Source organism: Stegostoma tigrinum, chromosome 5 (genome assembly GCF_030684315.1).
Source record: "Stegostoma tigrinum isolate sSteTig4 chromosome 5, sSteTig4.hap1, whole genome shotgun sequence".
NCBI classification, from domain to species: Eukaryota; Metazoa; Chordata; class Chondrichthyes; order Orectolobiformes; family Stegostomatidae; genus Stegostoma; species Stegostoma tigrinum.
The window spans coordinates 13,465,219-13,490,944 of record NC_081358.1 but is presented as its reverse complement, the minus strand read 5'-3'; the positions used below and the strand labels follow the sequence as shown (position 1 = coordinate 13,490,944).

Here is a 25,726-nt window from a genome sequence, read left to right as displayed (position 1 = left end):
TTTACCCTGATCCTATCCGCCAACAACTTCTCATGTCTCCTCCTGGCTCTTCTGAGCTCTCTCTGTAGGTCTTTCCTGGCTACCTCGTAGCCCTCAAGCGCCCTAACTGAGCCTTCACATCTCATCCTAACATAAGCCTCCTTCTTCCTCTTGACCAGAGATTCCACCTCCTTCATAAACCATGGCTCCCGCGCTCTACAGCTTCATCCCTGCCTGACAGGTACATACTTATCTAGGACACACAGGAGCTTTTCCTTGAATAAGCTCCACATTTCTAATGTGCCCATCCCCTGCAGTTTCCCTGTATTTACTTATTTTAATGAAATTCAACTTTGCATCTGCTCTAATTCTGCAATCATGATTTGATAGCAGATAATCCAGTCAACTTACAGCAATAAAAAGAAAAATAGTGAAACGGCTATCTTTTCAACCTCAGTGGTGTCAGGCCTTTTGAAGTGTAGTCACTATTTGCTCAGTTAGTTTACTGCATTTTTTAAAGTTCTTTGGTTTCCTTAGTTTCTGTGATACCAGGCACTTGGTATAGTAATTACTTACTTCCAAACTTTAACAGTGATGCTCTGTGAGCTGCTTGCTGTAGGTAATGGCAGATAAGTCCAGTTTTATGATTGTATGCTCAGTTTCTCAGCGATTCTTACTGTATTCTCAGAAGCTTGGCCTTCCACATAAGGGTGCTGAAACAAATTGTCCCACTGGAGCTGCGGTGACTTTCTATAGACTGTTGACTATACCTGGAACCTGCCTGTTACTTCACAACTGTGATTGCTTTCAAAATTATTTAGTCGTAAAACACTTTGAGACATCCAGTAGTTGTGAAAAGCATTGTAAATTCATGTCTTGTGTTCTGTATGGCCCACTTATGGAATCGTGGTCGCAAAGAAGACTGCTGTGTCACCCATCATATCCATATTGGCACCTTGCAAGGCTAAAGCCATGAGTTTGTCTTCTCGGTTGTTTGTTTTTCATACTTCTGCAAATGTTTTATTATCAGGAACCTATCCAATTGCCTTTTTAATTTTGAGTCTGCATCCCTCAAACTGTGCTGCATTCTTGATTTGTCTGCATCAGAAGTTGGTTTTCCTCATGCTGCCTTTGATTATTTTGCTACTCACTTTAAATCAGCTCCTCTGCATCTGTTTTCCAGTGGGAACAGTTTCTCTCTCTGTCTAGCCTGTCTTGAACACTCATGATTTTGAATAGCACCATCATATCTCATTCTCTGACCTTCTCAAGATCAACCCCAAGAGAAAGTGTGCCTTTTGAGTTTTTTTATTATTCTAGAAATAGGAATTTTGTAACAGATTTCTCATTTTTGAGTGAACAGTTTTTGATATTTTGAACGTTTTCAATAAAATATTTGGCAATGCTCCTTTGTGTCAAAATGGTAATTTGTTTTGAAAATTAGGCACATAGACCAAATAAAATGATCTGCCTGATTTAGGATTTTTTAAACTTCAGCTTTAACAAAATTAAAACTGTCAAACATCCGTCGAATCAGAAAAGTTCCAGTATTTTTCTGGAACCCGCAGAGATATTTATGCCGTGTTCATAGTAATGTAAATTCAGATTTTAGTACCTACATGTTGTTCCAATCAAGTAGTATCTGGTGAAATACGTACTGCATAAGTAAAGCTCTTGATTTTTATTTTATTTTCTTCATTTCTTAATAATATCCTAGATAGCAGACAAGAGCTGGAGAAGTTTTTGAAACTGAAAAAGTGCAAAGTGCCAAAAATAATTGAAAGTTTCATTGAAGTGTCTGAATCAGAAGATAGTGACAGCACCGAAGATGAAACGCATCAATTCAACAATATCCAGGTATTTAATAATGTTTGGGAATCTGTTACCTTTTGTAAATGATAATAATGTCTTTGTTTCACTTGCTTCCCTTTTACCCCCTTCTGTTTCGAAGAGGTTGACAAACACTGGGGTGTAATGCCGCAGATGTTTACATCCCTACAGAACTTCCAACAGACCAGTGTACCAGCAGGATCAAAAACAGAAGTTGCTGGAAAAGCTCAGTAGGTTTGGCAGCATCTTTGAAGAAAAAAAAATCAGAGTTAATGTTTCAGATCCAGCGACCGTTACTTGGAACGCCTTCGGTTTTTATACAGTTTGCTTTAGAATATCCTCTGCCATAATCAAACATGGATTTTCTGATAATATTTGCTAAATGTTTTTCAAAAATTGGAACAGGGGCTTCTTTCCCTTAGTCCCAAATTGAGATAATTTATACCACCTCTATTGCCACCCTGATTTACATCTGTTAGCAAAGCCTGGGATTGAACTTAGAAGTTAGCATTTAAGAACCTACCATTAACACTGTGCTCACTAACCTGGGACTGTCAACTGTATTGGGTAAACAGAACTAAACATTTCATATTACATGTAGGCAACATTATAAAGGTGTCTCAAACTGCATTAAGTACAGTAACAATTTTGAAAACTTCATGGCTGTTTAGATTGTGATTGCTTGTCCTTTAATGAAGTGCCATGTTAGCAGCGTTTGCTGAAACGTTAGGCATATTGCTAGTACCTGAGTTAATGGTGAAATTAAGTGGATAATAACTAGGATCTGCACAACTCAAGTCTCCTTCACATTAATGTGCCTGCCATACATAACGGAGACTGGGGCTTGTTGAAGGCAGAAAAGACACTACTTTTACAAACTTCCTTTAATAGATGTTTGGAAGCCAGTTCAGTTTTGGTATATGTTTTAGAAGGTACTGTGGGGAAGGAAAAGAAACAAAATATTGCTGATCCTGGAATCTAGTGTAAAAAGAAAATGCTGGAGGTTTTCATCAGGCAGGCAGCATCTATGGGGCGAGAAGTGTTAACCTATCATGTTGATGACCCTCTGTCAGAACATTAATTGTTAATATAACTGTTTATGAGAACTTTTTAATGGGGAATTTATAAGTGTGATACAGGCTATTAAGGTTTTGCATTTTGTTAGTTCATTCAGGTGTAAGTTTTGTAGTAGATTATACTTTATGTAATGACACTTAACTGTGAATTGAAGAAATAATCATACTTCCTACGTACTTGCCTTGTACACAGTCCAAACAAATCCTCATTTGGATGGAATTTTATAAATTACATCATCTTCAAGATGCCTTTCAACCATCCAATTACCTTTGCAGGCCAATCACAGATATTATAAAATATAAAACAATTATAAAATCAAATGCAATTGATTTGCATGGAGCAATGTCCCACAAAGAGCAAGTGAGTAATCTATTCCTAATCTTTTTCTTTCTTGCATGAGAAATGTTAATCAAGGAGTTAAGGAAACTCTCTTTGCTTCAAATATTGCCACAAGACAAACAGATCTCTTGGGTTGTGTACTTACTAAATAATAATAAAATTGGTAAGAATGCAAAAAGGTTCTTATTTGTGAAACAAACTGTTGCAATAAAACTACAATGTGGCCATCTACCCAGCAATGAGGAAAATTACCCAAGTAGGCCCTGTCCATAAAAAGCAGGATAAACCCAATCTAGCCATTAATTACTCCATCTTTCTACTCTGTATCATTCAGTAATGGAAGCAGTCATTGTCAGTGCAGTCAAAAAATATTTGCTCAGGAATAACCCGTTCTTTCATGCTGAGTTTATGTTTAGTCAGGGCCACTCACATCCAACCTCATTAAAGCCTTGGTCTAACATGAACTAAAGAGTTGCGGTCCAAAGGTAAGATGAGATTGATTGCCTTTGACATCAAGGCAACATTTGACCAAGTGTGACATCAAGGAATTTTAGTAAAACTGAAGTCAGTGGAATTTGGAGGAAAACACCGTTGATTTTAGTTGTACATATCACAAAGGAAGACGAGTAAGGTTTTCAGAAATCGACCATCACAGTACCAGTGCATCATTATAAGAGTTCCTCAGGGTAGTGATGACTGCCTAATCGCCATCACCTGATTTAAAAATGACCTTTTCCTCCATCAGAAAATCAGAAGTGGGGATGTTTGTTGATGTTTGTACAATTATTCCCATACAAAAAGATAAAGGTAAAGCCACCATAGTTCCCAAGGACCGTAGGGCTGCTCATTCATTAGAGACAGAGAAACACAACTGGTGGTGATTTTAACCTGAGGGTCACCATGACTCAGCCAAGGGGCAAAGTTGAGAATGTGGGACCTTAGTGGTGACCTTAGCCAGTATAGGAATTGAACCCATGCTGTTGGCGTAATAGTGTGAAAAACAGCTGCTGAGTCAACTGAGGGAAATGGACTTGTAAAATGCACACAAGGATAATGTGTCCATCTGCAGCCAGACCTGGGTAACATCCAGGCTTGGGTTATTAAGTAGTGAGTAACATTTTTGCCGCACAAGCATCAGATAATAATTACCTGTAACAAGCAAGAATCTATCCATTACTGTGGTGTTCAATTGATGAATCCTCCATTATCAACATCATGAGGGTTACCATTGATCCAGAGTTGAACTGAGCCAGCCATATAAACACTGGCAACAAGAGATAGTTAGATGCAACAATTTTGCAGCAAGTATCTTGTCTCCTGTCTTCCCAGTGCCTGCCTACCATTTATAAGGTGCAAGTCAAAAGTCTGAAGGAATACTCTGCATTTACCTGGTGGCGTGCAGTTCCAACAACACTCAAAGCTAGGCACCTTCTACTTGATTGTGTACTAGATTATCAATCCATTCATCACTTCCAACATTTCCTTTGCTGCAGATGCGCAGTGACAGCAGTGTATACCATGTACAAGATGCACTGCAGTAACACATCAAGGCGGTTTTGATTGTCGCTTCTTAAAGTGCATCAGGTGCATAGCAATAATACCACCTCCCAGTTGCCCACTAAGTCATGCACCAAATGACTTGGAACCATATCGCCATTCCTTTATTACTGCTGTGTCAAAATCCTGGAATTCTCTTCTCAACAGCACTAGTATACCTAGAACACCAAGGATTTAAGTGGCTCAAGAAGGCGGGTCACCACAGCAGCTTCAGTGCAATTAAGGATGGTCATTGAATGATTCCTTAGTGCAATGCCATGTACCAAATTAAAAAAAAGACATAGTAAATTGTATTTGTACAAATATATAAACAGTAGTGGTGAAAGGCAGGTGAATTTGTTTCCTCTGTAAATCTTGGATGTATATATCCTAGATTCAAGTTGGAATTTAGTATTTACATGTTAGATTTACAAAGATGCTAAGTCAATGTATCTGAACCATTTTCGATTACTTACGTGAATATTGAGCCATATTTTAAGGTCAGCAGCAAACTAATGGTATGTTTTGCTTACATTGATTTTTCTGAGCATTTGCAAACAGCTTAAAGTAAAGGTAACAAAGTGTGAAGCTGGATGAACACAGCAGGCCAAGCAGCATCTCGGGAGCACAAAAGCTGACATTTCGGGCGTAGACCCTTCATCAGCGAGGAGGCTGTCTGATGAAAGATCTAGGCCCGAAACGTCAGCTTTTGTCCTCCTGAGATCCTGCTTGGCCTGCTGTGTTCATCCAGTTTCACACTTTGTTATCTTGGATTCTCCAGCATCTGCAGTTCCCATTATCTCTGAGCTTAAAGTAAAGATTTATTTCAGTGCAGTGCCCTCTGCAGGAGAGCTGGAACCTGTGTGAAAAGGGCAAGCAACAGCACACTTCCTTCCGCGCAAGAAGATTAAAGAATCTTACAGAGGCACACTGTAGGTAATAAATCAATTATAGGTCATAAATCACCCTTAACTTTTACACAGAGAAAATCTTTTTAATTCTCTTCTTACATGACTTTAACCAATTGACAATCAGGATTCTTGGCTAGTAATTCTATCAAATGTATTCAAGAGTAAAACAAGAGAGAAAATTATTGAAAACTGAAGAAAGTGACTTTATAACTCTGTTTCATTTTAATGGAACTGTTCTGAGGCATTAACTGAGTTTTCTTCTTAATGATGTCCCCACATCTGTTGAGTTTTCCAGCATTTTATTTTTAAGCCTTCCAGTATTCACAGTATGTTGCTTTTGAATCCACTGCTGTGTTCCTGAACAAGAAACACTTGAGCATGGTGTTTCACATGTGAATTGTTACTGTTGATTTTAGATGTGAATTACTACATCCGTTGCCACGCACGCCATCATCTTGTGGTTCATTACAAACCAGCAATCATATCCAATTGAAACTCTTCTGGCCTACACTTCACACCCACTTAATCAAGAGACTTGAACATGTTTTAATGAGAGTTAACGTTTTGGCTCGAGTGACCCTTCTCCAGAATTCAGGAAGCCACGGAACTAACCTGGGTTCAATGGAACATGCAGGAAGAAATCCCAGGAACAGCACCAGGCAAGCCTTCAAATGAGGTGTCAACCTGTGAAACTGCAGCAGGGCTTGCATGCCAAGCAGAGGAATCAGCATGCAATGTTCAGAGCTGCGAGACCTGTCTACTAATGGATCATATCTAAGTTGTGAATGTTGTTAGGCAATTGAACAACTCACTGGATGAGGAGTATCCCCATCTTTAACACTGGGAGAGCCCAGCACATCCGTGGAAAAGACAAGGCTGAGCCATTTACAAGCTGCTGCCTCCAGAAGTGCTGGGTTGATTATCATCCCAGCCTCCTAATGAGGTCCCTAGCACCATAATGTCTGTCTTCAGCCAATTCGATTTACTCCACACAAAATCACAAATTGACTGAAAATACTGGATTTTGAAAAGACTATAGAATCTGACAATAAAGATATGCTCTCAAACTAGCCATGCCCCTACAGCGCTGTTCCATTATAATTACAGTACTGGTATCCACCCCTCAATACGGAAGACTATCAATGAATGTCCTGTCCTCAAAAGCAGAGCACTTCTGACCCAACCAGTTATCACAACAATCTACCCTCAATCGTCAATAAAATGATCGAAGGTACTGGGGACAGTGATGTGAATCAGAAATTATACACCTGTAACCAGCTCACTGGCACTCACTTTGATCTTTGCTCATCTCATTACAGACTCGGTGGAAGAGAAATTTTCAAAAAAAATGTAGCTTTTTCAGCAAGAGTAGAGCTCCGTCTGTGGCTTACTATGCAGCTTAAGGATAGCTTTAGATTCAAAAAATTTTATAGTGTTTCAAATTTAGTAGCAAGTCTGAAGATCAGGAGTGTTTAATAAATCAACAAAAGGCCACCAGAAGATTGATTAAAATAGAGAAACAATACAACACAGTAAGTTTTCACTTAACATTGTAGTTGTATTCCAGAAAGGTACAGTTTTAAATGAAACAACATTAAACATATACAACTCTCTCCTGCAACCAATGTAAAAGCTACAGTTAGGTTCTATAGGACCACTCCTTGTCAGCAAAAGAAATAGACATTTACCCGAGAAGTTGAAGTAATTTACATTGTTAAATTCCTATATTCATAAATGAAAGAGAAATAAGCTAAATCTTTCTATTTACCTCCTGTTTGCTGACCTCCAGCTCACCATGTCCCCAACACCTTGACCTCCCTGGTCGTCATCGATGGTGCTTGCCACAATTCCCACACCATCTTGCTTCTTGATCCTTTTGCTGTCAACCCCTCCCACTTGCTGCTTCCCTGTCCTGAACCCTCGCTGTGAGCAAGGACTCGGGAGATGATTGGTGACAGACAGGAGGAGCAGTTTCAGAATGAGAGCAGCTTCCGGTTGCAGAATGTTGAGGTAAGTCAGAAGCTCAAGAGGCAGAGCAAGGTTTGGCAGAGAATGGAAGTATTAACAATGAAAGAGAGGTGCCAGGGTGCAAGAGAAGCTCCTGCAAAATGGCATCCATTTGGACTATGCAACAATGTGTCACACCTGACATGAAAGAATGTTAAAACAAAATTCCTGACATTAATCATAAATAAGTTCCCCATTAGCTACACAGGTTGTAATGATGACAGAGAGGCTGCAAAAAGATGAAGATCTTCTAAATTAGTAAGTAACTAGGTGGCTGATAGAGTATGGTGTGGACATGTGTAATGTTAGATTTAATCACAAGAATAGAAAAGCAGTATCTTTATTAGGTGTAGAGTGTGTAAGTATGCATATTCAGAGGGACTTTGGTGAGCATGATGAACATAAAGTTAGCATGCAGGTACAGCAAGCAATTAGGAAGGACGTAGGTATGTTGACCTTTATTACAATGGGATTTGATTAAGTCTTTCCAAGTTTGAACTAGGCTTTAATTAAACCACACCATAGTTTTGAATCTCTGTATTACAAAAAGATGCGTTTGCATTTCAGATGCAGTAGCAAAGGAAAGATTGGTCCCTGGGCTGAGAGCATTGCCCTGGATTAGAATTTGACTAAATTGAGACCATATTCTCTAAAGTTTAGAAAAATGAGCGGTGATCCATCAAAACAGATAAGTTTTGAGGAGGTTGGCAGGGTAGACACTGAGAAGTTGTTATCCTGGCTGTGGAATTTGGAACATGAGGGCACAGTCTCAGGATAAGGGTCATTCATATAGGAGACAGATGAAAAGTTTTTTCACTGTGGTGTGAACATCTGAAATTTCTTATCCCAGGGGGCCAGATCCGATATTTGGTGTCTCAAGAAATCAAGGGATATGGAAACAGGCAGGAAAAGTCTGAGTGAGAAGATCAGGCAGTATGCTACTGAATGACCATGCAAGCTTGACAGGCCATCTTGTCTTCCTGTTTCTTCAACTGTGAGCATTTCATAATCATTCTCTTGTAAATTGTAATCAAATAGTTTGAAAAGACGAAAACAGGCTTCTAATGAGAAGGAGATAAAAGACAACGTTAATTCTATTAGGTGTCATCTGTAGTCACATAGAATCATAAAGTGTGGAAACAGATCCTTCAGTCCAATTCATTCATGCTTTCCAGGTTTCCCAAACTAAGCTAGTCCTGTTTGCCTTCGTTTGGCCCATATCCCACTAAACCTTTCCTATTCATGTACCTGTCCAAATGTCTTTTAATTGTTGTAACTGTGCCTGCATCTACTACTTACTGTAGTAGTTCATTTGACATATGAACACCCTATGTGATGCTTCTCAGCCCATTTAATGTTGGAAGCCACACAAGATTGTTAGAGAGAAAGTTTATGAAGAAACTGTGATATATTTCCAAGTCAGGATGGCGAGTGCCTGGGCTGAGAACTTGCAGCATCTGATGTTCCTATATATATATGCTGATGTTGTCTTTGCAAATGGTAGAGGATGTGGATTTGGACAGCATTGTTTGAAGAATCTTGGTAATTTTCTGATGTGTAATCTTTTAAATGGTGCTGCTACTGATTTAGCAGTGGACAGACACATGATTGAAGTGGCGTGGTACTATGGATGCCTCATGAATATGGCTTATAGTTTGAAAACTGTACAGTTTGAATTAGTCCAACTTTTATTTACAATTTTGTTTTCACCCTATTTTCTCTTTGTCCCCCCTTACGGTATTTGCAGTTTGGGCCTTTTGAATTTGCCTCATGAGTCATTCATTGTAACTGCACAAAAGACTGAGAACCCAGAGAAGCTCTTGGAGTAATGCACAGTACAATCTTGAATGACAGAAGGCATCACCAACTGGTGATTATGATGAAGAATACTTGTTGATACTTCCTGTGTCATTTTCAATAGGGTATAAGGTGACTAAAATCTCTCCTACAACCCTGATGTGGAGCTAACAGCACGGCCCAGGAATCATGTTAAAGAGTTTCTAATATATCCTTCAGTTGCATATTGAATGACTGAGCTGTTTAATACGTTTCAGGTTTGTTCCTGTTATTTTTCCCTTGATTTTCATTACTTTATCCATTTCCAAATATTTTTATTTTAATCTAAGAAATCAGACTCCAAAACATAACAGATTCCACTTATCTAATGGCTCAGGTCATTCAAATTGTAAATGAGGGATAGATTGGAATCGCATAATTTGCTTCCTGGATTGTGTTTTAGTTTTTTAACTATTTCTAGGCCAGACTGCTGAAAATGTGTTACCACATGGGGAAGGAGGAGGAAGAAATAGCAGTATTCCCATATTGTCTGCGGCATTATAATAATGACCAGCTGTACATTTGGGTCATGTGGGTGAGTTGAGTAAATGAAATCTCACAACAAATGGGAAATGGAAAATTAAGACAACAATATTGTCATGTGCATTTTGTTTTCCATTCATGTTTTCCATAAGCAAACACTTTTTGTATTGGTCTTTCAGTGCAAATTCAATATTGCTCGTGAAATTCAGTAATTTATTAGTTGTGAAATATAGTAGACTTTTTGTAATAGTCCTCACATGGTTTAGACATAGCACACAAAATCTTTTCCCTGTATCAAAATAGAGATTCAGAGTAGAATGTTTGTTTTTTTTTTCCCCCTCAAATTATTTGCTGCAAACTATTTTGTTTATTTTAGGAACAAGATGTCTCCTGCTTTGAAGACAGCAGTGATGATGATGATGACCAAACACTAAAGATTTTTGATGAACTAAAACATAAGTACTCTCGGGCCAAGGCCAACAATAAAAGATTGATTCAGGAACTCAAAAAGGTTACTGCAAAACTTCGATTTGCTGAAGAAAAGCAAAAAGAATATGAACACTTGGCATCTGAACTACAGCGACTGAGGGACCTTAATATGGATCTTCAAAATGCACTGCTTTTGAAGTTATTTAGATGTAAGTTTCTTCTTTCCAAAGATGGATTCCAGATCAAGCTAAAATAAAGGTTAATCACATCATATTTTCATGCCCTTTTGTTAGCTACTTCAAAACCTCGTCATATCCAGTAGGAGGCTTACTAAAATTAAGATGAGCTAACTGGAATGTTTAAATTAGTTGTTCAGTTGTCTTTGTTAATTTATGTCCCCTTCTTTACCAAGTTTAATGTGCTAAACTATTATGTTATTAATTTGTGATAGTTTGAGGTTGTAGCCCATTATTCAAATCCTTTTGTTTCCAAAATTTTGTGCTAGTTTTGACAATCATAATGTTTTCTGTAGCAAATATATCTTTTGTTTTCAGATTAACACTTCTGGTTCTAAACTTTCCTGTTCCCTTACCTGCTGTAACCGTTTAGTTAATAGGGACAGTTTAACTGCATCACATGTGGCTGAATTTTTAAAGGATTTAGTGTTTGGGGCATCACAAACTGATCAGGATATGTTCTATATAATGTATGTATGTGTGACAGGCAGAGGCTCAGTGCAAAAGACAAGGGTTTCTTAATGGTGGAGAAAGAGTTGCAAAATTGGTGTAAATTAAGGTGTGAAAGGGAGAGAATGTGTCCTTCCTATTAATAGCCAAGTAAATGAGACACAAACAAGACAAAGATCAGGCAGAATACTGCAGATACTTTAAATCTGAAAGAAACACAGAAAATGCTGGAGAAACTCAGCAGGTCTGACAGCATTTATGGAAAGAGAAACAGAGTTAATGTTTCAATCCAAATTGACTCTCTTCCAGACCATGTTGACATATCTGAAAGAATCATACTAGATTTGAAATGTTAACACTGTTTACTTCCTCTACAGATGCTGCCAGACCAGCTGAGTTTCTCCAGCATTTTCTGCATTTATTACGAACAAGGTTGTAGGGTAGGGTGGCGGTGCTGGTTGCTAGTGGGGAAGTTTTGGAGTGAATCTAAGAAAAGTGGAGAACATGTATAGTACCATCTGCTCCTGAAATTACTGATTTCAATACTGAGACCTTAAAAACACAGAGCGCCTTAGTGGAAAATGAAGTGTTGTTCCTCAAGCTTGCTTAGTGCTTCATTACAACGTTGCAGCAGGCCCAGGCCACAAGTATTACCATGACAGCAAGACTTTTGATTGAAATGACAAGCACTGGGAAGTCAGGTCATTCTTACGAGCAGGAGAGGTGTTCTGCAAAGTGGTCACCTAGTCTGACTTTGGTCGTGACAATGTAAAGAAGACTGCATTGTAAGCAGCAAATATATTAAACTGGTTTGAAATATATACTAGTAAAATGCTGCTTTACCTGCAAGGTTAGTTTTGCAGCCTCCAACAGTGAGGAGGGAAGAGGCAAATGGACAAGTGCTACACCTTCTGCAGTTGTCCTGGAATGTGCCATGGTGGAGTGAGGAAGCATTAGGACTGGTGGTGGAGGGTAGTTAAGGAGGAAACAGTCCCTGCAGAATACTGGCAATGGAGAGGGTGATGGCATCAAGCTGGAGGTGATCGAAACAACGAAGGATGATCCTTTGAGCGCAGAGATTAGCATGGTGGAAAGTGGAAATGTGAAAACTTGTCATTCTGGATAGGGATGAAGGCAGAAGTGTAGACCATAGATTGGAAATGGCCAAATGTCCTATCATCTACAATCAGGGTGGAATCCTTAGTTGAGGAAAAATTCCATTATCCATTTCAATCTCCCACTTTCGCTGTTGTATCCATTCTGAAGGTGCCACCTTATACCAGACTGCCTCCAACATGACTTCCTTTTTCCTCGAAGGAGTTTCAATGAAGCACAAACAAACTCAAGCTAAGCATATCATTTTCTGTATAGGGACTTCAATTCAATAACTTCAGTCACTGACCACATTGTCTTTTCTCCATTTCTTCTTACATTCCCTCCCTCCCATAGCTTTGTCTTGTTCACTTTATTTTTAGTAGAGAGGACCCATTCACTTCCTATACACTTTAATTTACACTTACTTTACATCTCTCTTTCTCATTCTCCACCATTAACAACCCTTTTGCATTGCACCGTCTGTCTTGGCCAAAAGTTTTTTAAAATAACATTTCAAATACCTTTTTCAGTTTTGAAGAGTCCAGACTCGAAACAGTAACTGCATTTCTTTCTCTGCAGATGCAGCCAGAACTACTGAGCTTCTCTCGCATTCTCTTTGTTTGTTCACAGTCTCATTCATCTGATTAAAGTAATATAGGTTTCTGACAGGGTATGTGGACCCTCTCAAAGGAAAGCCCAGGGAAAAATGAATAATTTTCAAATTTGAACACAATTGAAAGTAACTCCATGAAGTTTGTCCTGCTTGTTTTCATATGTTCAAGGCCAAGAGACAGATTTTTAATCAATAAAAAAATCAAGTCATGGGGAAAAGACAGGAGAGCGGCGTTGAGGATAATCTGATTAGCCATGATCTCGTTGAATGATGGAGCCGACTCACTGGGCTGAATGTCATACTTATGTCTATGGTCTTGTCTTCAATCTTTTCTTTTTGATATTCTTCTTTATGCCTCATTCCAGCTCCTTTAGTCAGTGGTCACAGTCTGCTTGTATTTACTCCATCTCGCCAATTTAAAAAGCATCAAGTTAACCCCTATCCTCTTCTGCTCAGTATTTAAAATCTTTTTTGATATTTTTGTACTTCCCACATGTCGGATAGCATGCAAGTGAAGCTGCATTATTTTTTCTCTACTTCAACATCCTTTTAAAGTGTTCTGTAGTTAGGCTTTACTTAAACTTCCCACTACATCTCAACTTTTGTATTGGATTCATCTCACCATAGACCTAAGAGCTTTTGTTTGTAATGTCCTTTGTCACATTTACTTATTCAATTTCAGCTGCTATACCAACCTACCCCCAGCAAAGACAAAAAAACAAGATTTGGATTAACAAAAGAGCAGTGTCAATTATGCTGTAAATGGCAATTTCCAGCTACATAACTGATGGAAATTGGTTATTCTGCACCACATAACTATGTGTCTGTGTGTGGTTAATATAAGATGAGGGTACAGCTGTGAAAAGAGAATTTTTGTGCATGTTTACCCTTTGATTTATTTCTCTTCCTATGTGCTACTGTAAATCTAAAGAATAAAGATCAACACCCACACCTTTCCTATATGGCAGCCCCAGGAAAAAGAGGATAAGGATGCCCAGTATCATTATTTTTCCCCTCTGATAGAAAACACTTGGTCTCCAACAGAAATATTTGCATAACAACTTGAATGAGATTTGCAATGAAGTAGAATGGGCAAAGGCAAACTGTGCCATTACTCCATGATTATATGAAAACACCACTGTTGGTCATTGGTTAAATGAGGACTTAACATTTGCGACTAACCATAAAATTTAAAACTAAGCCTCTAGCTTTCTCAATTTTAAAAAAGCCTTATTTTCGATGGAAAGTGGTGGTTTCTGAAATTTTTGGTTGTTAACACCTTCACTGACTGGATAGCAAACAATGCATTTAGACAGAAAAATTACATTAAGACAATGGATTATACAGTCAGGGTGCCACCTTATGGTTTACAATAATGTGAAGGTCTGTGCTCCCTTTCTATGGTCAGCAGAATGACAGCAGGGCACATAGATTTTTACAGTGAGTTGTAATGTCTCCTTCATAATCTCATATTTGCACGCAACATAACCAATACTCAAATTAATTGTGCTAGTCATTTAATATCTACTGGTGATGTTTTGATGAATAAGATCTGTAGGGTACATCTGGCTAACGTTGGCTTCAAAACGACGTACCCCAGCAATGGGAGTTTGAAACCTGTTGATCTTTGGCAGACTCGATATCGTGTACCTGCAGTTAACTAGGACACTGACGCTTAACGTCCAGCCTGTCCTATGAACAAGTTCTGAAACTAAAGAGTTGAGGCTATACTTGGTTGCTGAAATTGTTCTGCTTTAGATCTTAAACCACTGTCTTAATTCTTCAAGTGTTTGTTTTTTTGACCAGATTTTCTGTTTAAATACAACAAATATCCCTGCTCTGGCTCTCCTCAAATTGCGCCCTAGGTTTTCGGGACTTGCATACATGGAATATATTCTAACAGCCTTTGAACTACTGTCAAAAGCATTCAGGCAAAATCAAAATCTCAGCATCCTGACTTTTAAACATTGTAATGTGTTATCCCTGATGTAAAACCCCATTATAAATGAAACGGTTTGACTTGCATGTATAGTCTTTAGCAAAGACTAATGACCACAACGTTCTTTTGATTTGGTACACTATTTCTTTGAGATATTATATTCAGTCACCTTCCATTTAGACGTACATGTACATTTCAAGTGATAAGAGCTAATAAAACTCATACCTGCCTAAAACTGATTCACAGGCCAGTATTTTTGCTTTATAATTGTCTTTACTGATGAGTGCTGCTGTGGAAAAATTTGGGGAACTTGTGCTAACTTGCAACGTGGCAGCTTTAAACAGTCATGAGAAAACATTTTCCACAAAAAGATCTTGTTTAACCAGTTGATTAAACAATGTTGTTCCAGGTGCAAAACAAAATATGGGAAATGTCGCATACAGATAGAGCCCTTATTCCATTGGTAGAAGGAATCCAAGCAGCTGGATTCACGGGGAAGTTAGTTTTATAGTACGTTATTGTGCATACACGCTTGACTACTCAGGACAAGTTTCCTCACTCAAATTTAAGCTATTTGTAAAACTGCAGTGAAAAGAATTTTTCAGTTCCCATGTCTTGTCTTATTCTCTGTTATTAATTTGTATTTTGTTTATTCCTTTCCAGATGTTTTTTAAAAGTTTCAGTATTCTAACCAATGTTAGAGCATGAGCTGCTATTTTAGTGATTTGGTAGCTGATGGCACAGTCTAAAGTATTATAGCTTTTGTAGAAAGGGTACTTTGCAGTCATTTAAAATCTTGCAATCTGTAATAACATTAGTTCTTGAATTAGCCTTTTGATTTATCATTCCAATTATTTTCAATATTTCACATTTTCAGTACCAGAACAGTACCATGGGTCAAATCCTGAGGAGGAGCTAATTGACAACACATCAGCGCATCAACTAATTTCCAGTCCTCCAGTAACATCTATTCTGCAAGACCACTTGAACATGCAACAAAGAGTTTATCCCTCCAAGAAAAGTCCACATTCTCTCCTTCCAACTCCAAGTACCTCTGATCATCTAGAGAGTCAGATTGAAAATGGAAACAACATGGTCCCATGCCCATGGGCTTCAACCCAAGCAATTGCTATGACTCAGCCTAACATTTACTCTGTTCAGGATGGAAAGGTAATGTTAGCTTTATGTGTGAAAGATACTTCCCATATTTTGTATTTATAATCTGTTGACTCTACTACAATTTGTGAATATAGGTTCACATTGGAGCTAATATATGGATTGAGGAGGACAAGTGGGAAACTGTGAAACGCCAGCCAAGTGATTCAAGATTTACGAAGTGCTTGGCTGTAGCTGTGTGGGGAGTGGATACCTTGAAGGACAGAAGTGTCACTGGAATTGCATGCAACTCTACAAAGTCATCACCCAAGCCACCTCTTTCCCCTTATAAAGTACAGATTATTAAAGGTGAGCTTAGGAACATTTCCACAGCAAGTTGTTTAGTTTATTTTTGCTTATTTATTATTCCTTAGTATTATCCTTTCCTGCCCTACCTTCCCAACCCTCCTACTTTCCCAGGAAAATTCTGGCAGTTTACAGATTCTGCGTTGAGTGTCATCTACGAATGCAAAAATCTCAGAATTCTGCTGCACCAAAAATGCTAATCGTCATTTTGAAATACTTTTATAATTTTTTTCTTCACTTTGCAAAGTTAAAGCAATTTTAAAAGAGAAATTTACAACTTTGCTTCAGTAAATCATAGTGACATAATTTTGAATGCCCAACACCTGGTGACAAAAATTACTTGCAGCGAAATCACTGTTGAAGAGCCAGATGAAAAGTTGGGGCAAGAAAGGACCTCCTGTGCAGTCGGTTGCAGAACTCCTCATTGGTATAGTACTTCTCTAAAATGGAACTGAACTGATAAGCCCTGTGAATATGGTAACAACTTGCCAAAATAATTTAAAAGCACAGGTTTTTGTATGTATATGATGTATGTTTATATGAAATATATGAACTTTAATAATTAAATGCTGAATGTTACTATCCTACTGTTTGGCTTTTGTTAGCGTTCCAGAGTCATGCCAATTTGGAGTCCCAGTGGAGGAAATGTTTTGAAAGTACTAAATTAACTTTCTTCCATTGGAGTTTAGAAGAATGAGGGTGACTTGATTGAAGCCCATAGTTCCTGAATGGTCTTGACAATATTGGCAAGGAAAAGATGTTTTCTCTTGTGGGTCTGTCCAGAATTGGGATCCACTGTCTTAAAATTAGGAATCACCATTTTAGGACAGTAATGAGAGAAATTCTTTTTCTCTCAGTTGGGTCACTCTTCCTCAGAAGGTGATGGTGGCAGTGTCATTGGAATATTTTAGGATAGAGATGAACAAATTCTTGTTAGGCAGGGGAATTGAGGGGTATTGTGAGTGTGGAACTTGAAACACAAACAGATCAATCATGAAATTATTGGATGACGGAGCAGGCTCAAAGGGTTGAATGGTCTACATCTGCATTCTTATGCATGTAGGTGTGCATGCATAGCCTCTAGTCTGAACCTATGGTACAACCTGAAATAACCAACAAAAGAGAGATAACAGAGTGTGAAGCTGGATGAACACAGCAGGCCAAGCAGCATCTCTGCTGAGATGCTGCTTGGCCTGCTCTGTTCATCCAGCTTCCCACTTTGTTATCTTGGATTCTCCAGCATCTGCAGTTCCCATTAAAAGCAACAAAAGAGAGAAGCTATTTAGCTCGCAAATCTGTGTAACGGATGCATCTATGCATGGCACATTGGTAACATTGACCACCACACAGTCCTAGTGAAATGAAAGATAATAAAATGTGAGGCTGGATGAACACAGCAGCCCAAGCAGCATCTCAGGAGCACAAAAGCTGACGTTTCGGGCCTAGACCCTTCATCAGAGAGGGGGATGGGGAGAGGGAGCTGGAATAAATAGGGAGAGAGGGGGAGGCGGACCGAAGATGGAGAGTAAAGAAGATAGGTGGAGAGAGTATACGTGGGGAGGTAGGGAGGGGATAGGTCAGTCCAGGGAAGACGGACAGGTCAAGGAGGTGGGATGAGGTTAGTAGGTAGCTGGGGGTGCGGCTTGGTGTGGGAGGAAGGGATGGGTGAGAGGAAGAACCGGTTAGGGAGGCAGAGACAGGTTGGACTGGTTTTGGGATGCAGTGGGTGCGGGGGGAAGAGCTGGGCTGGTTGTGTGGTGCAGTGGGGGGAGGGGACGAACTGGGCTGGTTTAGGGATGCAGTAGGGGAAGGGGAGATTTTGAAACTGGTGAAGTCCACATTGATACCATATGGCTGCAGGGTTCCCAGGCGGAATATGAGTTGCTGTTCCTGCAACCTTCGGGTGGCATCATTGTGGCAGTGCAGGAGGCCCATGATGGACATGTCATCTAGAGAATGGGAGGGGGAGTGGAAATGGTTTGCGACTGGGAGGTGCAGTTGTTTGTTGCGAACTGAGCGGAGGTGTTCTGCAAAGCGGTCTCCAAGCCTCCGCTTGGTTTCCCCAATGTAGAGGAAGCCGCACCCACTGCATCCCAAAACCAGTCCAACCTGTCTCTGCCTCCCTAACCGGTTCTTCCTCTCACCCATTCCTTCCTCCCACACCAAGCCGCACCCCCAGCTACCTACTAACCTCATCCCACCTCCTTGACCTGTCCGTCTTCCCTGGACTGACCTATCCCCTCCCTACCTCCCCACCTATACTCTCTCCACCTATCTTCTTTACTCTCCATCTTTGGTCCGCCTCCCCCTCTCTCCCTATTTATTCCAGCTCCCTCTCCCCTTCCCCCTCTCTGATGAAGGGTCTAGGCCCGAAACGTCAGCTTTTGTGCTCCTGAGATGCTGCTTGGCCTGCTGTGTTCATCCAGCCTCACATTTTATTATCTTGGAATTCTCCAGCATCTGCAGTTCCCATTATCCCTAGTGAAATGAAATCCTGTTTTCATATTAAGGATACTTTCCATCCTGTTATGTAGCATTACTGTTTGGCTAAATTGGATAAATTGAGAGCACATTTATCAGCTCAAAGCTGGGAATCATGGAGTACTGTTAAACAATAGCAGAATTGCATTCAACCACAATCTGTATAATCTTATAGGCCATATCCTTCAATATACTGTTGCCATCAAACCCGAGAATCAAAGCTAGTTCAATGAAATGCAGGAGAGTGTGCCAAAAGCAGTACCTGCCAACCTGGTGAGACTACAATAACGCTATATGCATGCCAACAATGATGGAGTACGCCATAGCGAAAGCTAAGTGGTCCTACACCAATTGATCGAGTCAGAACTCTGCATTGGAATTTGAAGTCAATAAAATTTATAATTAAAGTCTAATGATGACCGTGAACCATTATTGATTGTCAGAAAAACAAACCCCATCTGGTTTAGTAATATTCTTTAGGGAAGGAAACTGCTGTCCTTACCTGAATGTGACTCCAGACTCCCAACAACGTGATTGACTCTTAACTGCCCTCAGTCTTGTGAATGAATAAAAAAAAGTCCTGTCACGCAGTTGTAAATGGGAATGGACAGGGATAAGGAGACTGCAGATATTCTCATTGAGGGGGAGCCCTGCACATTAGTGGAAAAGAAAAGACTAAACATCTGCAGCCAGAAGGAAGAGGTACATGATCTAGTTGGCCTCTCCTGTACTCCCTAGTGTCAAAGGAGCTTATCTTCAATCAAGTAGATTTAAAGGGCTGTTGGCACTGAATAACATAGCAAAGGCTGTAAACACAGATAATATTCCAATAGTTGGACTAGAGATTTGTACTCCAGAACTAGCCATTGGTCCAATACAGCTTGAATACTGTCATCTATCCTGTGATGTGAAGAATTTCCCAGGTGTGTTCCCACCCCAAAGTAGGACAAATCCAATTACTGCCCCATTACTCAACTCTTGAACAAAATCAGAAATTGCAGGGAAAACTCAGCAGGCCTAGCAGCAACTGCAGAGAGAAAGCAGGGTCAATGTTTTGGGTCCAATGACCCTCCTCCAGAACATTCCATGGCATCAGAGTCCCAGCAAAATTGAAATCAGTCCTAGCTCAGAAGTGGTGGCTGCTGGAGGCCAATCACCTCAGCCACAGACAATACTTCAGGAGCTCCTCGGTGTAGTGTCTTAGATACATCTATCTTCATTCATGATCTTCTTTCCATCATGAAATCAAGTGAAAATGTTTTCTGATGACTGCACAAGGTGCAGCACCGTTTGTAACTCTTCAGATCTTTACAAAGTTTGTGTCCATGTGTGACAAGACCTGGACAATGTTATTTGTCACCTAAGTACTAATCAATGACCACCAAAACCAGAGAGCATCTAACTACCTTCCCTTGCCAGCCAATGGCATTACCAACATTGACTGCCCCCATCTCTTGGGGAATTGCCATGGATCAGAAACAAACTGGACCAGCCATATGAATACTGCAGCTACAAAAGCAAATTTAGAGGCTCAGATTTCTGTGGTGAGTAAATCATCTCTCCCCTCAAAGCTGTCTACCATCTACAAAGCATAAGTGAAAATGATGATGGAATGCTATTCAGTTGCCTGCTCCAACAATACTCGAAGTGGGAATACAATCAAAGAAAAAAAACTGGAAAGAATTGGGGTTGCTGCATAAACAAAAACATGTTACTGGAAAATCTCAGCAGGTGTGTCAGCATCTGTCAAGAGAAATCAGAGTTAATGTTTCAGGCCCGGTGACCTTGCTGTTCTGAGGAAGGGTCACCAGACCTGAAACATTAACTCTGATTTTTTTCTATACAAATGCTGCCAGTCCTGCTGAGCATTTCCAGCATCGTCTGTTTTTGTACAGTCCAAGAAAAGTTTGCTTGATTGGTACACCATCCAACACTTGAATGAATGTTTACATTCATTCTCTCCTTAGTGCACGTTAGTGCCATTTGGCACTCACCAAGGCACCTGCCAAACCCATAAATTCTATCATGTCTGAAGAGCACTAATCACATGGAAGCACCATCACCTGCAAATTCTGTTTAATACTACATATCAGCTAGACTTGGAACAATGTATTACTTCTCTGTTACTAGATCAAAATCCTGAAACACATTTTCTGACAACCCAGGGCGTGTAACCACAGCAGATAAGCTGCAATGAATTAGGAAGACTACCACTTTTCTATCAGATATGTTGAACAACAAATACTAACCTAGCCAATGACACTTAAGTTCCATGAAAACAAAAGTTATAAATAGCCATGCTGCCAAGAGCTCCATATATAACTGACACCATCCAAACAACTCTTGTCTAACCACCAAAACTGTTCAGTCAGCAAAATATATATCAAGAGCCTTGGTCATGTCAGCAAAGACCATGTAAAGCTCTTTTATGCTACTGTACATGTTTTGCTGAATCTACTGAGTCGTGAAAACGGTCAATAAATTTCACGCTTGCACTTAACATACCTTTCAAAATATTCACTAAGTCGTCTGAGAGGCATGTTAAGATGCACTTTTGTGAATTTTTTTGTGGATATCAAAATAAAGTAAATTTCTTGTCTTTTTGGACTGTTATGCTTACAAATGCCAACTTTTTTTCATTCTTCATCATATGGATGTCATAGAGTCAGTGCTGCACAGCACAGAAACAGACCCTTTGTTCCAACTCGTCCATGCCAACCAGATATACAATAGTCTAGTATCATTTTCCAGCATTTAGCCCATATCCCTCTAAACCCTTCCTATTCATATACCTATCCTGATACCTTTTAAATGGTGGAATTGTACTGGCCTCCTCCACTTCCTCTGGCAGCTCATTCTATGCACTCACCACCGTCTGCAAGAAAAAGTTCCTCCTTAGGTCCCTTTTAAATCTTTCCCCTCACCTAAACCTATGCCCTCTAATTTTGGACTTCCCCCACCCCAGGAAAAGACCTTGCCTATTTACCTCATCCATGCCCCACATGATTTTATAAACCTCTATAGGGTCATCCCTTAGTCTCCAATGTGCCAAGGAAAATAGCCTCAGCCTATTCAGCCTTTCCCTGTAGCTCAAACCCTCCAACACTGGCAACATCCTTGTAAATCTTATCTGAACACTTTCAAGCTTCACAATATCCTTCCTATGGCAGGGAAACCAGAATTGAACACAGTATTCCAAAAGTGGCCTAACCAATGTCCTGTGCAGCTGCAACATGACCTCCCAACTCCTATAGTCAATGCACTGAGCAATAAAGGCAAGCACACAAAATGCATTCTTCACTATCCTATCTACCTGTGACTCCACTTTCAAGGACATATGAACCTGCACTCCAATCGCCTGGATTTTATCATTACGTGTATAAGTTGCTGGCCAGGTGAGCATGTACTACCCATTCCTAACTGCTTGGAGGTTATATTCTTTGAATCTTGTATGGTGGTCCCCACGTCCAGATGATTTTAAAGCATCTGTGCAATTGGTTACAGCCCCAGCAACTCACTCGCCAATATCTGCAAGGTTTCCATTTTTCTTGCAGCTTTACAGAAGTCTTTGTCTGATGGCTCATAAGCTTCTGCACTTATTTGGATCTTTATATCATTTTGTAGCTTCCGTGTACTGAAGGCATTGTATATTGATTATGGGTTATTCACTTGTTTATTAAAGTGTTTGCATCATGTTTATGCAGCCTTAGCTCTGCAGAGACTAGAAATCACTCTTTAGAACTCTAGAATTGGTATGGTTTGGCTGCACTGTTTAGTGCCTAGCTGTTTGTCATGTTGGCCAGCATGTTCTTGGATTTTATCCTCTTATTTGCCGTCTTGCATTTGCTGCAACTTTAACTTGATCTGACCATTTTTGTGCAATGCTTATTTTTTGAGAACTGTCTAGTGATTACATCCTGTCCTCCCCAAACCATGCCCCCCATGCACACACAGAGACACACATACCCTTTGAGAAAAAAAATAGAAAAAATTGATGATACTTCAAAACTTAACCACTTTCCAGAAATTTGTTGCTATTGCCTGTGAGTATCCCCATGATGGACACATAAAAATCAGTCTAATTTCTTCATGCAAATTTTAGTTTTATTGTCTCTACATTTTTTGCCTTAAATCTTACCCTGCATATATTATCTGTTTCAGAGATCATAGGAACTACTGATGCTGGAGAATCTGAGGTAACACGGTGTGAAGCTGGATGAACACAGCGGGCCAAGCAGATCAGGGGAGCAGGAAACCTTGACATTTCGGGTCGGGTCCCTTCTTCAGAAAATAATTTTCATCCAGCTTCACACCGTGTTATATTATCTGTTTCATGGGTTTGAGTTCTTTAGTCCCTTGTATTTACAACCATTTATTTCATGTTTTCCTTTGCTGAGCATTTTAAGTGTTTTTGGTTTTCATTTTGCTTATTTTGTAACTACTTTTTCCAACAAAAATCCAACTTAGCTTCCTATAGGACCTTTCATGATTTCAGGAGGTCCCAAGTGTCCTAATGTTTGTGGTGTAACGGATTTTTGTTATCTAGGCGAATTCAGCAACCCGTTTGTGCACAGGTTCCCACAAGCCAGTGAATTTATTTTGATCATTTTTGGGTTAATATTGAGTAGCATACTACGAGAATGTTCTTGTTTCTCAAACTGAAACGTTGTATCTTTATCACCATCTGAACAGACAGATGGGATCTCCATTCGACAACTGATTTCAAAAAGTAGGGCTTCAACAATACAGGACTCCTCCGGAAATGCACTGAACTGTCTGTCTAGATTATGTGCTGTCATCCTGGAGCAGACCTAGAACTTTTCATCTTTTAGTTGACAACAAGTATCTGGTGCATATTTAAGTTTTAGAAAAACTAGTTCCCAAGATATATAGCTTTAAATGAATATTTTTAAACATCTTATTTAATTTGTTAATGAAACTAAATAAAATTCTGTTTCCTCTACAGAACAATTACTGAACAGAATACGACAAGATGCCAAAGATGACAATGAGATTCACAAGCGACTAAATAAAGTTAATCGATACATTGGGGAAAAAATAATGGACATTAATAAGCAGTGGCGCAAAGCCAAAGCAGAAATATCAAAATTTAGGAACTGTGAGTGTGAGATAGGATTAAAATGTGAAACTCATGCACATTGTGAGAGATCTGATGTACCCATCAAGGAAGAGATTGAAACCTTTATCTATGAATAATCTTGTAACAACTTATACCTTGCATGATCAGAACATTCTGTTCATGGCTATTCCAGTTATTATTAGTATGTAACTTATTTAATTTGATTATAATGAAATTTGCTCATTTTTCATATCATTTATTGACCATAATATGGTACTACAGAAAGCCTTTTTCTGTTAATTTGTATGTAACTGTCAAGTTTTAAATCTCAGTGTTAAATCATTGTACAGATAATTAAGCAAATTGTAGAATTCTACAGAAGGAAGCCATTTAGCTCATTGCACCTATGTGGCCTCTCAAAGCTTCTAGTTATTCCCCATGACTTACCCTTTTTACATATCTTTTAAATTAAAACTTTCATTCACTTCCCTGTTAACACCTATTAAAGATTCTGTTGCCAAGACCTAAGAGTTGAGTTTAAAAATAAATAATTATCTTGGCCTTCGGTTGTTTTTGGCAATGATAAATTTCAATCTTTTATTTGATGGATTAACGATTAATTGGATGTAGTTTTCCTTCTTTACTTAATCCAAGCTCATTATTCTGAATACTGCAAAAGATCTCATCAAGATATTGGCTGTGATTGTAAGAAAGATTGTAGTGTTTCCTTATAACTGAATCTTTTCACCTCTGGTATGATCTTTGTGAATCTGTTCTGTACTCTGACTGTGACCTTGATGTCCTTCTCAAAGGAAGTTGAACAAATCCAAATATAAAATTAAAAGTGTGTCTTAACTAATATTATGTATAGCCTAAGCCTTACCCCCTTGCTTTTGTATTCATTGTTGCAATTTATAAAATATAGAAAGTTGCGTACCTCTTTTATACAGCTTTATCAACTATTCATTCTTTGGATTTGGCCATCACTGTCAGATCTGGCATTTATTACCTATCACTGGTCACCCCAGAAGATCGAGATGAGCTATTTTGTTTTGCTGCAGCTTATCTGGTAAAGGTATTATCATGATGCAGTCAAGTAGTGACAACATCGGAATTACTATAATTTCAAATTGGGGTGACTTGTATGACTTGGAAGGGTATTTTTAGGTGAATTTTTTCCATGCACCTGCTGTCTTCATTCTTATCAGTGATAGAGGTTAAGACATTGGTAGAGATGCAGGAATTGCCTGGGAAGGTGCTACTGTAAATCTGCAAGTAGTAAATACTGCAGCCGCTGAGAACGTATGTGACTTTAACTTTCCTAATATTGATTGGAACCTCCTTCGAGCAGAAGATTTGAATGGAGCTGTTTTTGTAAGGTGTGTTCAGGAGGGTTTCCTAACGCAGTACGTTGACAGGCCGACGAGGGGAGAGGCCATTCTAGACTTGGTGCTCGGAAACGAGCCGGGGCAGGTATCAGATCTTGTGGTGGGGGAGCATTTTGGTGATAGTGACCATAACTGCCTCACATTTTACATAGCTATGGAGAAGGAGAGGATTAGGCAGAATGGGAGGATATTTAATTGGGGAAGAGGAAACTATGATGCGATTAGACATGAGTTAGGAAGCATGGACTGGGAGCAGTTGTTCCATGGTAAGGGAACTATAGACATGTGGAGATGGTTTAAGGAACAGTTGTTGGGAGTGATGAGTAAATATGTCCCTCTGAGACAGGCAAGAAGGGGTAAGATTAAGGAACCTTGGATGACGAGAGCGGTGGAGCTTCTAGTGAAAAGGAAGAAGGTAGCTTACATAAGATGGAGGAAGCTAGGGTCAAGTTCAGCTAGAGAGGATTACATGCAGGCAAGGAAGGAGCTCAAAAATGGTCTGAGGAGAGCCAGGAGGGGGCACGAGAAAGGCTTGGCAGAAGGAATCCGGGAAAAC

General features: G+C 39.4%; 1 protein-coding gene across 1 annotated transcript in view; it reads left to right on the top strand.

Moving 5' to 3' along the window:
• The window catches only part of LOC125452020 (BEN domain-containing protein 5-like), a 41,285-nt gene extending 16,600 nt beyond the window's left edge, over window positions 1–24,685 (top strand). The window contains exons 2-6 of the mRNA XM_048529907.2: window positions 1,697–1,836; window positions 10,375–10,636; window positions 15,638–15,930; window positions 16,014–16,224; window positions 23,669–24,685. Of these exons, the coding sequence (XP_048385864.1) occupies window positions 1,697–1,836; window positions 10,375–10,636; window positions 15,638–15,930; window positions 16,014–16,224; window positions 23,669–23,919 (1,157 nt within the window). The 3' untranslated portion in view covers window positions 23,920–24,685. The remainder of the gene's footprint in view (window positions 1–1,696; window positions 1,837–10,374; window positions 10,637–15,637; window positions 15,931–16,013; window positions 16,225–23,668) is intronic.
• The last annotated feature ends 1,041 nt before the right edge of the window (window positions 24,686–25,726 follow it).